This window comes from Ovis aries, chromosome 2 (assembly GCF_016772045.2).
Source record: "Ovis aries strain OAR_USU_Benz2616 breed Rambouillet chromosome 2, ARS-UI_Ramb_v3.0, whole genome shotgun sequence".
Lineage (NCBI taxonomy): Eukaryota > Metazoa > Chordata > Mammalia > Artiodactyla > Bovidae > Ovis > Ovis aries.
Window position 1 is genome coordinate 126,791,146 of NC_056055.1, and position 17,764 is coordinate 126,808,909.

Sequence of the window (17,764 nt, forward strand, 5' to 3'; positions counted from 1 at the left end):
CTTTCCTGGAGAATCCCAGGGACGGGGGAGCCTGGTGGGCTGCCACCTATGGGGTCACACAGAGTCGGACACGACTGAGGCAACTTAGCACCAGTAGCAGCAGCAGCACAAATTGTATAGGGCACAATTATACAGTATTATATATTAAACGTTCCAATTACCGTTAACAAGAAAAACCTGTTAAACTATTGCAGCACCCGGCAAAACTAAAAGGATACAGATCTGTAGCTAGAAATAGATGGATTTGAGTGAGTGTATGTGTCTACGTGGACTTCCCTGGTGGCTCAGAAGATAAAGAAGCCACCTGCAGTGTAGGAGATCTGGGTTCGATCCCTGGATTGGGAAGATTCCCTGCAGGAGAGCATGGCAATCCACTCCAGTTTTCTTGCATGGAGAATCCCCATGGACAGCGGAGCCTGGCGGGCTGCAGTCCAGGGGGGTTGCAGAGAGTCGGACACGACTGAGCACAAAGCACACACAGCACATGTATCTACACGAACATATATAATCTCCCAAAAGTTAGAGATGATGTTCTCTTTTTTCCCCTATTGAGTTCAGAAAATGCATGCATGGTCAGCTTTTTTTTCTCTTCTGGGATGGGAAGTTGGATTTTAGAGAATTGAATGATTTGTGAATTTGTTTTACTGACTCGAGTTTTAATGATATTATTTAAATATTTGAGCACTTGTTTTCTGTTTATAAACTACAAAATTCTTTGCTAAGATATATATATATACACGCACACACGTATGTATATAATCAAGTGAGATCAGCAAATATTACTCTAAATCTGTTCTTTCCTTTTTTTTAAGGTTTTAAAAATAACATTTATTTCCTAAAAGTTAACATGTTCTGTCATATCATATGTTTGATATTTTAGTATTTAAGAACTGGATATAGGACATTGTGGAATTTGACTATTTTTTCATTGTAAGGAAAATAATGGTCCTTTCAGATTGCTTCCAGTCATACTTGTATAATCACCAAGTACTTTGTGTCAATTGTGTGCAAATACGATATGGTAGGTTAGTTTTTATAAGAGACAAAAGAGATCTATAACATCTCCCATCTCCACTCCTTACGTAGGATACACTTGAACCTTATTTTCTACGTTTATTTAAAAACTCTTTTAATTCAAGTTAGTTAGTTTAGTCGCTCAGTTGTGTCCGACTCTTTGTGACCCCATGGATTGCAGCACGCCAGGCTTCCCTATTCATCACCAGCTCCCGGAGCTTGCTCAAACTCATGTCCATTGAGTCCATGATGCCATCCAGCCATCTCATCCTGTTGTCCCCTTCTCCTCCTGCCTTTAGTCTTACCCAGCATCAGGATCTTTTCCAATGAGTCAGTTCTGCACATCAGGTGGCCAAAGGATTGAAGCTTCAGCTTCAGCATCAGTCCTTCCAATGAATGTTCAGGACTGATTTCCTTTAGGATTGATTGGACTCTCAAGAGTCTACTCCAACACCACTGGTCAATAGCATCAGTTCTTTGGCACTCAGCTTTTTTTATGGTCCAACTCTCACATACATATGTGACTGCTGGAAAAACCATAGCTTTGACTAGATGGATCTTTGTCAGCAAAGTAATGTCTCTGCTTTTTAATATGCTTTCTAGGTTTGTCTAGATTTGTTAATTCAGATTACTTTGTTATAATTTTTACTGTTTCTGTTACTATTTTTCTTTGACAGAGACATCATATTGGAGATCGCAGTCTTTCCTTATGTAATATGTTCCTTGATGAAATGGCCAAACAAGCTCGAAATCTCATCACTGATATTTGCACAGAACAGTGTACTCTTAGTGACCAGGTAATAATTTAAATGTTTCCTTACAGATGGGAAAATTGTGTTGAAGGCAAGAAAATCATCTCTTAGCTAGTTTTTTTTTTTTTTTCTGTTTTTAATCTTATCCTCAAACTCTCAGTGAATCTCATTACCTCTTATTATGAAGCTCCATTGTTAGGTTTTTAAGACATTGCCACCGTCTTTCGGGTTATGGTTTAAAATCCAGCCTCTAGCTTGGCATTCCAGTCCCTTCCCGAGGTAGCTCAAACATCTCTCCCAGCATTTTATGCTCCACTACTGAGTCATTCTAATTAGGTTCAGAGCACATTGTGTTCTATTATGGTTTTGGTCTTCATAGGCCATTTTCCTTTCAGCAAAGTGTTCTTATTCCTCGCTTGCCTGGTATTTTCTAATTTGTCCTTGAAGTGTAGCTTTGATATAACTACCTCTGTGAAATGTCTCTTCACACAAGATTCACCTGTTTCTGTGTTTTCCAAGCTGAGTGGGCTCTCCAAGCTGGCTGGATGAATGCTGCGTCTCACTTCTTACGTCTGTTCTTGGTGCTAGTGTATTTGCCGCATAGTCTGGGTTTAGCTACAGTTTCTTTCAGTAGTTAATGTTTCAGAGTAATTGGTGTATATGATTTCATTTATTTTTAAATTTAGTTGTTGCCCAAGCATTGTGCCAAAACCATCAGTCAAGCAGTGAATAAGAAGTCAAAAAAACAGACTGGTAAGAAAGGGGAACCTGAAAGGGAAAAACCAGGAGTTGAAAGCATGAGGAAAAACAGGCTGGTCGTGACCAAGTAAGCCATCCAATATTACTGTATCTTTTTGTTACAGGTAGAGGAGTTTTGTTTTGTTTTTTTTGTTAGTTTCTTTTTTTTGTATGGCATTAGTACTGAGGAAATGCTAGTAATTGTAAATTCTTCATTTCCCTGTTGTTAATGTTTTTTGACATTTGTGAACTTAATTAGCCAGTTAGTGCTTATCTAATCCAAAAGTACTTATTTTGGATTTTTGAAGAAAATACATGTAATAGATGTCATTTTTTTAACATGTTGAATATTGAAGGCCAAGAATCTGTCCAAAAATTTGGAGGGGTATACTATAAGCAACCTGTAATTTTCAGTTTATTTGAAATTAGATGTCTGACACTATTTTGGCATCTTGTTATATATTATATATTGAACATGTCAGTTTAAGAGAGAAGAAAAGTTGAATTTTGCCATTACTATTCTGATATACTTATGAAATTAATTTCATATTGCTATTATGAAATGTTAATTTTTTTCTTTACTGTTTATTAATATTCTTCAGCCTTGATAAGTTGCACACTGCACTTTCCGAGTTGTGTTTCTCTATAAATTATGTACCAAACATGGTGGTTTGGGAACATACCTTTACCCCACGAGAATATTTGACTTCTCATCTGGAAATCCGCTTTACTAAGTAAGAAAGAATATAAACTGTTTTTGTTTGTTGATTAAGTTAATGAGTTTGTTTTATTTATTCTTCATATCTGTGCAGTCTTTACTTTTATGAGGGAAAGCATTAGTAGAAATGGTATATAAATTAGTAAAATTGTAGTATAAAAAAATAACTGGGAAGTACGAAGAATAGTGAACTGGGAATTACTTAAATTACCCAGTCTTATCCCACATTTAACTCATTGTAACACTGGAGAGGCTAGTTAATCTCGGTGAGCCTTAATTTCCTTATAAGAAAAAGGACAGTTAAGTTCAGTTCAGTCGCTCAGTCGTGTACAACTCTTTGCAACTCCATGGAGTGTAGCACACCAGGCTTCCCTGTCCATCACTAACTCTCTGAGCTTGCTCAGATTCCCATCCATCGAGACAGTGATGTCATCCAACCATCTCATCCTCTGTCGTCCCCTTCTCCTCCTGCCTCCAGTCTTTCCCAGCATCAAGGTCTTTTCTAATGAGTCAGCTCTTCACATTAGGTGGCCAAAGTATTAGAGCTTCTTGAGCTTCAGTTCTAGCATCAGTCCTTCCAGTGAATATTCAGGGTTGATTTCCTTTAGGATTGACTGGTTTGATCTCCTTGCAGTCCAAGGACTCTCAAGAGTCTTCTCCAGCACTGCAGTTCAAAAACATCAATTCTTTGGCGCTCAGCCTTCTTTGCTTCCCTTGTGGCTCAGCTGGTAAAGAATCCGCCTGCAGTGCAGGAGGCCTGGGTTCAATCCCTGGGTTGGGAAGATCCCCTGGAGAAGGGAACTGCTACTCACTCCAGTATTCTGGCCTGGAGAATTCCATGGACTGTATAGTCTATGGGGTTGTAAAGAGTTGGACATGACTGAGCAATTTTCACTTTCAGCCTTCTTTATGGTCCAACGCTCATATCCATACACAGCTACTGGAAAAACCATATCTTTGACTGTACGGACCTTTGTTGGCAAAGTAATGTCTCTGCTTTTTAATATGCTGTCTAAGAAAAAGGAGAAGATTGGAGCAAATTGGTGTACTTCAGCTGGCAGGTGGCAGCCCAGTAGGATCATGGAATCAGTTTAGAAAGTTGTAGTGAACATTTAAAGAAAAAAGAGGGAGGAAAGGAAAGAAGGAAGAAGAAATAGGGGGGAAACTCAGTGCATTGCATGTACTAAGTAGAAATATTGTTTCATGGAGCTTTTTAGTTAGGTATATGTTTGTGTGTACTGAGTTGGTGATATTAGATACATACCTTATAGCAGGTCACAGTCGAATGTGTGAAAACCTCAGGGTTAGATGAACACGAAAGTCTCGTGAACTCCAAAATATGCTGTTATGCCAATAGAATTCTAGACCCGTGAGGCACTCAATTCTAATTAGTTTTATAAGTTATGTTTCTTGATATTTTATGTAACAAGTCAGAAATTTTGTAAATGTTGCTTCAGCCTTTTTCTAAAGTTACACATTTATTTATTAAAGAAAATATTGATTGATTCAATACATTTTTCTTAAAGGCCTTATGAAAGAAATTTTGCCAAAGGATTTTTAAAAGGTTTGGCTAAGGGTTATGGTCACTAACAAATATTTGTGCCTTATGTGTAATATTGTGTTAAGAAATATGAGTAATAATAAAACTGTATAAAATTTAGAGCTACAACAACTATAGAAGAAAATAGAATAGGTAAATAGGCAGTAAATTGAGTGTCAAGTCATCAGTTGCAAAGAGTCTGGTATTGAGCAAAGTCAGGTGTTGCTATTCTTTACTAAGGAAGGTATCCTGACAGTGAAACCAAAACTGCTTCAGTGTTTAGACTATAGGACATTGACACCTTCTGATACTTATCACTGTCAGCTCGGTGGATTGGTACAGTGTTGTGTGGAAGGTAGGGTTCAGTTTACAGCTCTCTGTAAACAGCTTTCTGTTTACAGCTCTCTATTTACAGCTTTCTGTAAACAGTCTGGTCCATTAATCCACAGAGAAGCAGATGTTCTTTTTATCGAACATCTACTTAGTGATCAGGTTCAAGGCAAGGCTGTATACTTGTTTACCTGGGAAATATTTTTATGCCAGAACAAATAGCTTGTGAATATTAGTTGATTGAATTTTGCTGATCACTTGCACACAGTCGTAAAGACTTACTGGCTGTGTACAAGGACAGCAGTTTTCATCTTGAGTTGTTCTTCTGGGACTATTACTAGTGATGGAATTTGTCTGTTGTCTTTATGAATTTATCCTCACAGATACAAGTCTAAGATCTTTATAAATCTAATGATTAGGGAATTTTAGGTTTTCCCTGGTGGCTTAGCAGGTAAAGAATCTGCCTGCAATGTAGGAGGCACAGGAGATGTGGGTTTGATCCCTGGGTCAGGAAGATTCCTTGAAGAAGGGAATGGCTACCCACTCCAGTATTCTTGCCTGGAGAGTCCCATGGACAGAGGAGCCTGGCAGGCTACTGTCCATAGGGTCGCAAAGAGGCAAACACAACTGAAGCGACTTGGCACACACACATACATGCACTTCCAAAGTGACCTTGATCAGTTTACTTGAGTTCTGCACCTCAGGTTTGTTCTTTCCTCTATGAAATGATGGTGATAACTGCATAGCAGGGTTATTAAATATGAAGACTGTAGGTAATATATATAAGGCCTAAAAACTAAAAACAGTGCTAAAGCAGTTCAAGCTGTAGACTTGAATAGTCCATTTACTTGGAGACAATATATCATGTTAAAGGAATTTTTAAAACCCTCTTTATTCTTAAATCATTTTTATTGCTTATGCCCTTAGTATTTTTTTAATCACTTGCACCCCCATTTCATTCCTATATATCTACTAAGTATATTCTTTTTTAAAGTTGTTGCTTTGGAAGATAATGATAGTAGTAGTAATTTCATGAATTGTAGATTGAATGGCCTATTTACCGAAATACAAAAATCAGAGCTTTTTAATTTTTTCTACCATCCTCGCTCCAGGTCAATTGTTGGAATGACTATGTATAATCAAGCCACACAGGAAATTGCAAAACCATCAGAGCTTCTAACAAGTGTAAGAGCATACATGACTGTACTCCAGTCAATAGAAAACTATGTGCAAATTGATATTACAAGAGTATTTAATAATGTTCTTCTTCAACAAACACAACATTTAGACAGTCATGGAGAACCAACCATTACGAGTCTGTACACAAATTGGTAAGAAACATATTTAGAAATTTGGAATGATAAAAAGTTTCTTTGTAATGAACGACTTAAAGTTTTTAAATGGATTAATGCTTGTTTATGTTATTGGTCAACTTTAAAATTATATGCAGGAATGTATACCTTAATAAATTTTTAATTAAATTCTCCAGTTGCAAATTTACTCTTCTCCTTAGGTATTTGGAAACTTTGTTAAGACAAGTCAGCAATGGTCATATAGCTTATTTCCCTGCAATGAAAGCTTTTGTGAACTTACCTACGGAAAATGAATTAACATTTAATGCAGAGGAATATTCTGACATATCAGGTGAATAATACTCTGGCATATTTTAGAGAATGAAGAAACCTTGATTCTTTTGGGTTTTGATTCCATTATGACTATTTTCATTCAATTGTATGGATAATCAAACATTAATTTTAGACTTACCTAGGCCTTTATGTTCTTTCTTATTCTAGAAACTTTTCTTAGAGTTTTCAATTAGTAATTTGCTTCTTAAAATTTTTTTTGTCAAAGTATAAAATTAATTCCATTTCCTTTCAGAAATGAGGTCATTATCAGAGCTGCTTGGCCCATATGGTATGAAGTTCCTAAGTGAAAGCCTTATGTGGCATATTTCATCACAAGTTGCTGAACTTAAGGTAATACAGTTTTTATTGATTTGAGCTTTAAAATATTTCAAAAATGTGAACAAACAAGCCTAGAGTGTTAATTATTTTAATCTGACATGAAGTTGTCATGAAATGAAATTATTTGAATATGAAATTTATAAATTATACAAAATTATAGAGCTAGCAAGTTCTTTCAGTAGCATCTTCATTTGCTTCTGTTTTACAAATGATAAAGCAGAAAGCCTAGAGAGGTGAATTGACTAGCTAAAGGAGACTAAAACTCAGATTTCTTGACTTTTAGTCATCTTCATTCTGTTGTATCATGATGCCTTTCTTCCAGTGACCGTGTTCAAAGTTCGAGCCAGTCATCTGTTTAAATTTGTAGTTTGAATGTATCACCTTCCACAGATTCCAATATAAACATTGTTAGGTTTATTGTTTTTTTTCTCCTTTTTTAAAAAACTTATTTATTTTTGATTGGAGGATAATTGCTTTATAATATTGTGTTGGTTTCTGCCACACATCAACAGGAACCATCCATAGGTATACCTTTGTCCCCTCCCTCTTGAACTTCCCTACCACATCCCACTGTTTGTTTGTTTTTATTATTATTATTAGGCAGTCTTTTAAATTATCTTGTGCCTTTTAAACTGAAAAAGTGCTTATCATGTTAATAAAGATGTGAAAGAGCTGAAGCAACGTCTTAAGTAACTCTAGAAGCCTTGTAAAAAGATCTCCGGGCTAAAGTGATTTATACTGAATGAGTCTGTATATAACAGCTATCTAGTTTTTGAAAGAATTTAAATTTGTGCCACCAAAATTTTTAAATTTACAAACAAAATAGGAAAGCCACCTTTAAAAATACGGCTTTTTCTTTGTGAAAGTTTTTTGGTGGTTACTTGTGCCTTCTGTTTTAAATTACTTAAGAATATGGTATATAGCATTAATTAGTAGCTTGCATTTCAGGTGTAGCACCTGAGAAGTCTAAATGTGGTAATCTCATTTACTGAAAATTGAGCAAATAGATGAAGTCAATTCCTGCAAGATTAATATTTTGCTGAGTGAATAGAGAGCAAGACTCAGTGTAACTAAAAGGAGAGGCAGTATTACCCAGTGGTTAAGAACTCAATTTTTCAAGTCAGGCTATCATGGATTTTGGTCCTGTCACTTAAGAGCTTTGACTTGGGATTAAGAATCATTTTAGGTGATATGTTTCAGCTGCTTAGGTACTCAGCATAGTCCCTGGCATACAATAGGAACTCAGTAAATATTTTAGTATTCATCATGTCATTATCCTCTCACTTCTTCTTTAAAAGAAAGATCTGCAATTCTTGGTTAGAAATCAGCCTTTAGTTACTTTATAATGTGGATTTTAAATGCATAGATATTATACCTTACATAGTTTTAAATACACAAACATTGCAATTCTAGTTTTGGTGCTTTGCTTGCTTTACTAACAGTATGGACTTATTAGACTAATTCCTCTGTAAATTCATGATCTCTTTTCTATCCTTCTGTTCTCTGGTAGCAAATTTATCATCCCAGTGTACTTTCTTGTGTTCCTCTCAGTATGAGATCATTGAAGAATTATGGTCCAGTTATTTAGCTTTTGCTAACTGTTGTTTGTTTCAGACACTTCTAGAACTGTTAGTGTTTTTATTGCTTCTCTGCCATTCAATGTGGCAGGTTAAGCATTATGATGTGATAATAGAAATTGGCCTGTACATATCTGTGAGAGTTTAAGGCATCTGATGTCCTTCACAGTATTGTAAGGTGCCAAGAGGATCTGGCCTTCCACTTTTTCTCACATTTTTTACTCTTCCATCCCAGCTAGCCTACTTGCTGTTGTGTGGTCTCAAAGTACTGTTCACTGAGATACTGTCTTAGCTTGTTTTCTTGTAACATTCATATATTTTTCAGTTATCAGAATATCCTTTCTTGACCACACTTTTAAAAATAGCAACCATTACTTTATATTCTTTTTATCCAGCTTTATTTGTGTTATTTGTGACCTTTCATGTCACACATCTTATGTCCCTTTCACTAGAAAAAAAACTTAATTATAAACTCTCTTAAAACCTTGGTGCTAAATTGATATCCAGCAGATAGAGGTGCTTGGTAAATGTTTGTTGGGTTCAAAAATTAAAACAGATAGCTTTCCTGACTTTTTACTTTATTCTAGGACGTTTCTAAGCTCTTTACATGTAGTTTATTAACTCCTTTAAATCCTTAGAACTGGTATTGTCCCTATTTTACACATTAGAAAAGTAAAACCAAGAAAGATTAAGTAAATTGTCCAGGCTGACATGCTTAATATATAACTAAGTAAATTTGAATCTATATATACAGTCACCCTGACTCCAGAGCTTTCTAGTACTGTGTCAAAACATGAAAGAGATGTTAGCAGTCACCTGAACTACCCTTATGATTATACAGTGGAAGTGAAAACTAAATTTAAGGGACTAGATCTGATAGATAGAGTGCCTGATGAACTATGGACATAGGTTAGTGACATTATACAGGAGACAAGGATCAAGACCATCCCCATGGAGAAGAAATGCAAAAAAGCGAAATGGCTGTCTGGGAGGCCTTACAAATAGCTGTGAAAAGCAAAGGAGAAAAGGAAAGATAGAAGCATCTGAATGCAGAGTTCCAAAGAATAGCAAGGAGAGATAAGAAAGCCTTCTTCAGCGATCAATGCAAAGAAATAGAGGAAAATAACAGAATGGGAAAGACTAGAAATCTCTGCAAGAAAATTAGAGCTACCAAGGGAACATTTCATGCAAAGATGGGCTCGATAAAGGACGGAAATGGTCTGGACCTAACAGAAGCAGAAGATATTAAGAGGTGGCAAGAATACACAGAACAGTACAAAAAAGATCTTCACGACCCAGATAATCACAATGGTGTGATCACTCATCTAGAGCCGGACATCCTGGAATGTGAAGTCAAGTGGGCCTTAGAAAACATCACTATGAACAAAGCTAGTGGAGGTGATGGAATTCCAGTTGAGCTGTTTCAAATCCTAAAAGATGATGCTGTGAAAGTGCTGCACTCAATATGCCAGCAAATTTGGAAAACTCAGCAGTGGCCACAGGACTGGAAAAGGTCAGTTTTCATTCCAATCCCAAAGAAAGGCAGTGCCAAAGAATGCTCAAACTACCGCACAATTGCACTCATCTCACATGCTGGTAAAGTAATGCTCAAAATTCTCCAAGCCAGGCTTCAGCAATGCATGAACCGTGAACTTCCAGGTGTTCAAGCTGGTTTTAGAAAAGGCAGAGGAACCAGAGATCAAATTGCCAACATCCGCTGGGTCGAAAAAGGAAGAGAGTTCCAGAAAAACATCTATTTCTGCTTTATTGACTATGCCAAAGGCTTTGACTGTGTAGATCACAATAAACTGTGGAAAATTCTGAAAGAGATGGAAATCCCAGACCACCTGACCTGCCTCTTGAGAAACCTATATGCAGGTCAGGAAGCAATAGTTAGAACTGGACATGGACCAACAGACTGGTTCCAAATCACAAAAGGAGTACGTCAAGGCTGTATATTGTCACCCTGCTTATTTAACTTCTATGCAGAGTACATCATGAGAAACGCTGGGCTGGAAGAAGCACAAGCTGGAATCAAGACTGCCGGGAGAAATATCAATAACCTCAGATATGCAGATGACACCACCTTTATGGCAGAAAGTGAAGAGGAACTCAAAAGCCTCTTGATGAAAGTGAAAGATGAGAGTGAAAAAGTTGGCTTAAAGCTCAGCATTCAGAAAACGAAGATCATGGCATCTGGTCCCATCACTTCATGGGAAATAGATGGGGAAACAGTGTCAGACTTTATTTTTTGGGGCTCCAAAATCACTGCAGATGATGACTGCAGCCATGAAATTAAAAGACGCTTACTCCTTGGAAGAAAAGTTATGACCAACCTAGATAGCATATTCAAAAGCAGAGACATTACTTTGCCAGCAAAGGTCCATCTAATGAAGGCTATGGTTTTTCCAGTAGTCATGTATGGATGTGAGAGTTGGACTGTGAAGAAAGCTGAGCACCGAAGAATTGATGCTTTTGAACTGTGGTGTTGGAGAAGACTCTTGAGGCTGCAGTCCCTTGGGCTGCAGGGAGATCCAACCAGTCCATTCTAAAGGAGATGAGTCCTGGGTGTTCTTTGGAAGGAAAGATGCTAAAGCTGAAACTCTAGTACTTTGGCCACCTCGTGCGAAGAGCTGACTCATTGGAAAGACGCTGATGCTGGGGGCGGCTGGGAGCAGGAGGAAAAGGGGACGACAGAGGATGAGATGGCTGGATGGCATCACCAACTCGATGAACGTGAATTTGAGTGAACTCTGGGAGTTGGTGATGGACAGGGAGGCCTGGCGTGCTGCGATTCATGGGGTCGCAAAGAGTCGGACACAACTGAGTCACTGAACTGAACTGAACCTACCCTTAGCTAATGCAGAAACATACATTTTCCTAGGTGGATGAGTTGATCTTGAAAAAGAGGCAATCTCATCAATTACTGTATATTTCTACTTATGTATATATCTAAACTTCCCTGGTGGCTCAGATGGTAAAGCGTCTGCCTACATTGAGGGAGACCTGGATTCAGTCCCTGGATTGGGAAGATTCCCTGGAGAAGGAAATGTCAACCCACTCCAGTACTCTTTCCTGGAAAATCCTATGGACGGAGGAACCTGGCAAGCTACAGTCTATGGGGTTGCAAAGAGTTGGACAAGACTGAGCGACTTCACTTACACTTTCATATCTAAATAGTAATTTTTGATTGGCCCTTACTGTTACCTCAAGAGGTAGAGACTGCCTGTAATAAAATGACCCTTCACATGTTTAAAGCAGTTTTTAATATATTGCCTTTCTCTTCCATAGGTGAAATGTACTCATACATAGTCTCACTCTCTTCTGTCACAAATTCTCTTGTTGGTGTTGCTTATAGAAAATAGTGCCCAGAACTGAGAATAAACTTCAACTTCAACTAGAGATCTGATTAGTGAGAGTGCAGTTACTTATCCTGGACACTGTACTTACTATATAATACAATTTAAGGTAGCATCAGCACTTATGTAGCTATACCATGCTGTTTTCAACTTGGAATCAGATACCTTTTTTTTTCTTTTCTCTTAACCCTTCTTCCTCCTGCTTCCTTCCCCCTCCCCTTCACTCCCCTCATTTGTTTTCCTGCACTAACTTGAACCATGGCTTCCACATCTGTTTTTTTTAACAAGGTGGTTGTTCAGTCACTAAGTTGTGTCTGTCTCCTTGCGACCCCATGAACTGCAGCACGCCAGGCTTCGCTGTCCTTCACTATCTCCGAGAGTTTACGCAAACTCATGTCCATTGGGTCAGTGATGCCATCTCAACATCTCATCCTCTGTCGTCCCTTTCTCCCGTCTTCAGTTTTTGCCAGCATCAGGGTCTTTTCCAGTGAGTCGACTCTTCATATCAGGTGGCCAAAGTTTGGAGTTTCAGCTTCAGCATCAGTCCTTCCAGTGTATATTTTCAGGGCGATTTCCTTTAGGATTGACTAGTTTGATCTCCTTGCAGTCCACGGGACTCTCAAGAGTCTTCTCCAGCACCATAGTTCAAAAGTATCAGTTCTTTGGTGCTCAGCCTTCTTTATGGTCCAACTCTCACTTCCATACATGACTCCTGTAAAAACCATAGCTTTGACTAGATGGACCTTTTTTTAAGATAGACATTTTTAGAACACTTTTATGTTCACAGCAAAATTGAACACAGCAAAATCTCTGCAGAAGGGGCAGAGATTTTCCATATATGCCCTGTTTCACATGTGCATAACCTTCCCCATTATCAACATCCTCTATCAGAGTGGGTACATATTGTCATAATCAGTGAACCTACATTGACATACTATTATCACCTGAAGTCCCTAATTTACATTAGGGTTCTTTCTTGGTTTGTGCATCTTGTGGGTTTTAACAGATGTATGAAGTTAAGTGAAGTCAGAGTCACTCATTGGTGTCTGACTCTTTGTGATCCCATGGACTGTAACCACCAGGCTCCTCTGTCCATGGGATTCTCTAGGCAAGAATACTGGAGTGGGTAGCTGTTCCCTTCTCCAGGGAATCTTCCCTACCCAGGATCAAACCCAGGCTCCTGCTTTGCAGGGGACCATCTGAGCCACCAGGAAAGCCCAGGAATACTGGCGTGGGTAGCTGATCCCTTCTCCAGGGGATCTTCCTGACCCAGGAATCAAACTGGGGTCTTCTGCATTCCAGGCAGATTCTTTACCAGCTGAGCTACCAGGGAAGCCATAACAAATGTACGTTGTCCTTACAGATTGACTTTTTTTTTTTTAATTTATTTTTTATGTGAAGGAAAATTGCTTTATAATGTTGTGTTGGTTTGTGCTGAACAGTGACACAATCAGCCTTAATTATACATACACCCCCTCTTTTAAGCCTTCTTCTCCTCCCACTATCCCATCTTCTGGTCATCACAAAGCTCCAGGCTGGGCTCCCTGTGTGCTTAGCAGCTTCTCACCTACTATCTGTTTAGTACACGATAGTGTCTGTATGTCACTACTTTCTTCATTCATCCTACTCTCTCTTTCTTCCACTGTATCTGCAAGTCCCTTCTCTACATCTGAGTCTCCATTCCTTACCTGCAAATAGGTTCATCAAAACCACTTTTCTAGATTCCCTGTTTGTGCATTAATATACAACATTTGTTTTTCTCTTTATGACTTACTTCGCTCTTTATAATAGATGCTAGGTTCATCTGCCTCACTGGATATGACGCAGTTGCATTCTTTTTTATGGCTGAGTAATATTCCATTGTAGCTATGTACTACCTCATTATCTATTCATCTGTTGACGGGCATCTAGGTTGCTTCCATGTCCTGGCTATTGTGTAAATAGTGCTGCAGTGAACATTGGAGTACATGTGTCTTTAGAATTTTGATTTTCTCAGGGTATATGCCCAGTGGTGGGATTGCTGGGTCATATAGTAGATTTATTCCTGTTTTTTTTTTTTTTTGAGGAATCTCCATACCATTCGAGAACATAATGGCTGTATCAGTTTAACATTCCCACCAACAGTGTAGAAGGGTTTCCTTTTCTCCAGATCCTCTCCAGCATTTATTATTTGTAGATTTTTTGATGATGGCCATTCTGACTGGTGTGAGGTGATACCTCATTGTAGTTTTGATTTGTATTCTCTAATAATGAGTAATGTTGAGTGTTTTTTCATCTCAGTATATACAAGACATATAGATGGTTTATTGGCCATCTGTATGTCTTCCTTAGAGAAAAGTCTGTTAAGGTCTTCTGCCCATTTTTTGATTGGACTGTTTGTTTTTCTGATATTGAGCTGTATGAGCTGCTTATATATTTTGGAGATTAATCTTTTGTCAGTTGTTTCATTTGCAGGGTTTTTTCTCCCATTTCGTCCCATTGAGGGTTGTCTTTTAATCTTGTTTATTAATAGTTTCCTTTGCTCTGCAAAAGCTTACAAGTTTAATTAGGTCCCATTTGTTTATTTGGTTTTCCACATCTTATATTTTGTATTATACTGTTTTTTAGACCTTTATTATTTTCATAATTTTACATGTTATTGTTCATTATTTTTAGATCTTTTTTGAGTTCAGATTTTTCTCATGGTCTCAGTAATCCTTTTATAAACTTAACTGTCCTTAGCTATGTCCTTAATTGTTAATGTTATCAAGTATATTCTTATTATTTAAAATAAATGGTAAAAGCTGATGTTTTAACATTTCTCTTTTATATCTTGGAGTGACTGAATTTTCTTAGGTATTAAAATTTAAAGTTGATGTAATAATGTAAATAATGTTGACTTCTTTTTTAATACTATGGGTTTTCTGACTTGAGTGTTATTTCTTGGCTGGGTTCTTTTTCAGATATTTGATAGTATTAAACCTGAGTTTAAAAGCTAGTCAAAAGAAACGTTTTAGGTAAGAGTTTAGATTTATTATCTTTAGAGATATATCGGTGTGAGTTAACTTGGGTTTCTCATTAAATGTAATATACCCCAAAACGAAGACGGTTTACAATACTAAAACTTTTTTTCTTTAACACTTTTGATTTTAGTAATTTTCTTTGTGATTTTCCTTACTTGACATGAGTTTTCAGTTTACCTTCATAAAACCTTGCATATTTTATCAGTTGTAAGACTTTTAGAAAAACCACATGGTTATGTTTTGCTGTTTAGGAGCTTTATATTTTTGTTTTTTTGCTTCTCAGCACTAAATCATGATTTAGTTAAGCATTTTCCAGAAGGCTTCTTACTGTGGTCAACCTTATGATTGAAAGCTTTACATGAAAGCTTTACATGTCTAGCATTGTGCCCATTATCATTTAGATTTCTGCAAAACAAAGCTAGTCCTTAGGATTTAGTTATCTGGAATTGCACAGTGCTTTACAGTGGTTTTCTCAGAGATCATTCTTAACAATCCCAAGTTGTAATTCAGATTTCTGTGAATTTAACTGCTTGTGTATTATTAAGAACTGGAGGTATTATTCATAACTTTGTTTTCTCAGCCTTGGTATACTGAGGCCTACTTAGTGTGTATGCTTATATTTTCTTCCATAAGAAATGTTATGGTCATAATATAATGGTGTTTCATATAGACAAGTTCAGTTTGTTTTACACTGTTGTATTTTATTGAGATAAATCTCCTAGTACTTGTTTATCAGTGCTGATTCTAATTTTGTTTTGCATTTTCAGTGTCCTGTAAAATTACTTTGCTTAGAATACTTAGTTTATAAATTTATATTAATAGAAATAACACAGATTTTTGCTTCCAGTATGGGTAGGCTAGATTATTTAGATCAGTTCTTACCTTAAGGAAACTTCCAGTGGAAACAGTGTCAGACTTTATTTTCTTGGGCTCCAAAATCACTGCAGATGGTGACTGCAGCCATGAAATTAAAAGATGCTTACTCCTTGGAAGAAAAGTTATGACCAATCTAGATAGCATATTCAAAAGCAGACATTACTTTACCAACGAAGGTCCGTCTAGTCAAGGCTGTGGTTTTTCCAATGGTCATGTATGGATATGAGAGTTGGACTGTGAAGAAAGCTGAGTGCTGAAGAATTGATGCTTTTGAACTATGGTGTTGGAGAAGACTCTTGAGTCCCTTGGACTGCAAGGAGATCCAACCAGTCCATCCTGAAGGAGATCAGCCCTGGGATTTCTTTGGAAGGAATGATGCTAAAGCTGAAACTCCAGTACTTTGGCCACCTCATGCGAAGAGTTGACTCATTGGAAAAGACTCTGATGCTGGGAGGGATTGGGGGCAGGAGGAGAAGGGGATGACAGAGGATGAGATGGCTGGGTGGCATCACCGACTCGATGGATGTGAATTTGAGTGAACTCTGGGAGTTGGTGATGGACAGGGAGGCCTGGCGTGCTGCGATTCATGGGGTCGCAAAGAGTTGGACACAACTGAGCGACTGAACTGAACTGAACTGAACTTACCTTAAGGACAACTTTTTTTGAAAAATGGAGCCAAATAGAGAGAGAGGAAGAAAGGAAGATAGACATCTTCTGAAGAAGAGCTAAAAAGACGGTGAGGTGTTTATTTCTAGATCTTAGTTTCCCAACTAGGGATCCAACTTGTGCCCCCTGCAGTAGAAGCATGGATCCTTAATCACTGCACCACCAGGGAAGTGCCCCTTGAAGCCACTTTTGATGTGAAGACATTTGCTAATTCAGAAGTAAGGTTTGTAAGATCCTGTAGTCTTGGTGGTCTTGTGGAGCAAGGAGCTCTATTATCAAAACCCAAGACAAAGCCTACCCAAAGTGGGAGTGGAAAGCAATCCTGCTTAATTTGCCTTCCACTTTCTTTACCTGATGTTCCTGAATGTAGCATCCTCTTGTCAGCATCACGTGAGAAGTTGGATGTGGAAGATGCCCCAGACAGGCATATAATTACCCTCTTGTTATCAAATCCAAGTCTTCCTTTCTATGCCACTGCCTACAATTTTTGAGCCCTGCCTAGGTTCCAAGGCTTCCATTAACCTCTACTTAGTCTTTGCTCCAGTTTTCATCTTCTAAAAATTTGTTGGGCTGTCTCATTAGGTCTTGTTTCCTTTGTTATTGTAGAGTTACGCCTTTCTCACTTCAGTGGATTTTTGGAAGAAGCATAGTTTAGACATATATAGAGATTTTTCTACATTTAATCAGCATTTCATGAGGTTTACATACTTGTTTGAACATTTTTATAGGAGAAATTTCGTTTAGTGAATCAAAGAGTATGAATATTTACATTACTTTCTGATACTATCAAATATTCCTCAGAAAAGATTGTTAACTCGCACTCTGCACATTAAAGCATAATGGTGCCAGTATAGCATTTTAATCATTTTTTAAATTAATGAATACATTGTTTGGGGGAATTATAATATTTTTAAGATAGTTCTGTAACTTTTTAGCTTTTAATTTTCTGTTTTTTTTTTAAATATTTAAACTGACATAAATATTATGTGGCTGCATCTTCTTTTTATCTTAAAGGTTACATTAATTGACTGTTTTAGTTTCTGTTTTAGCTGAGGACCTTTTTGTTTCAAAATAAGTTTGTGGGCCAATAAAATAAATACAAGGAAAAGTTTCTTTATATTTAATGTGGAAGTTGCTCAGTCATGTCTGACTCTTTGTGACCCCAAGGAATTCTCCAGGCTAAAATACTAAATTGGGTAGCCGTTTCCTTCTCCAGGGGATCTTTCCA

At 37.5% G+C, this 17,764-nt stretch overlaps 1 protein-coding gene across 4 annotated transcripts in view; it reads left to right on the top strand.

The window, feature by feature from the left end:
* Nucleotides 1-17,764, top strand: part of NCKAP1 (NCK associated protein 1) — a 111,272-nt gene that overhangs the window by 73,398 nt on the left and 20,110 nt on the right. For all 4 annotated transcript variants that reach the window (XM_060409664.1, XM_060409665.1, XM_027964768.3 and 1 more), the window contains 6 exons: nt 1,692-1,811; nt 2,453-2,592; nt 3,107-3,238; nt 6,205-6,423; nt 6,606-6,736; nt 6,971-7,068. In XM_060409664.1, the coding sequence (XP_060265647.1) occupies nt 1,692-1,811; nt 2,453-2,592; nt 3,107-3,238; nt 6,205-6,423; nt 6,606-6,736; nt 6,971-7,068 (840 nt within the window). The remainder of the gene's footprint in view (nt 1-1,691; nt 1,812-2,452; nt 2,593-3,106; nt 3,239-6,204; nt 6,424-6,605; nt 6,737-6,970; nt 7,069-17,764) is intronic.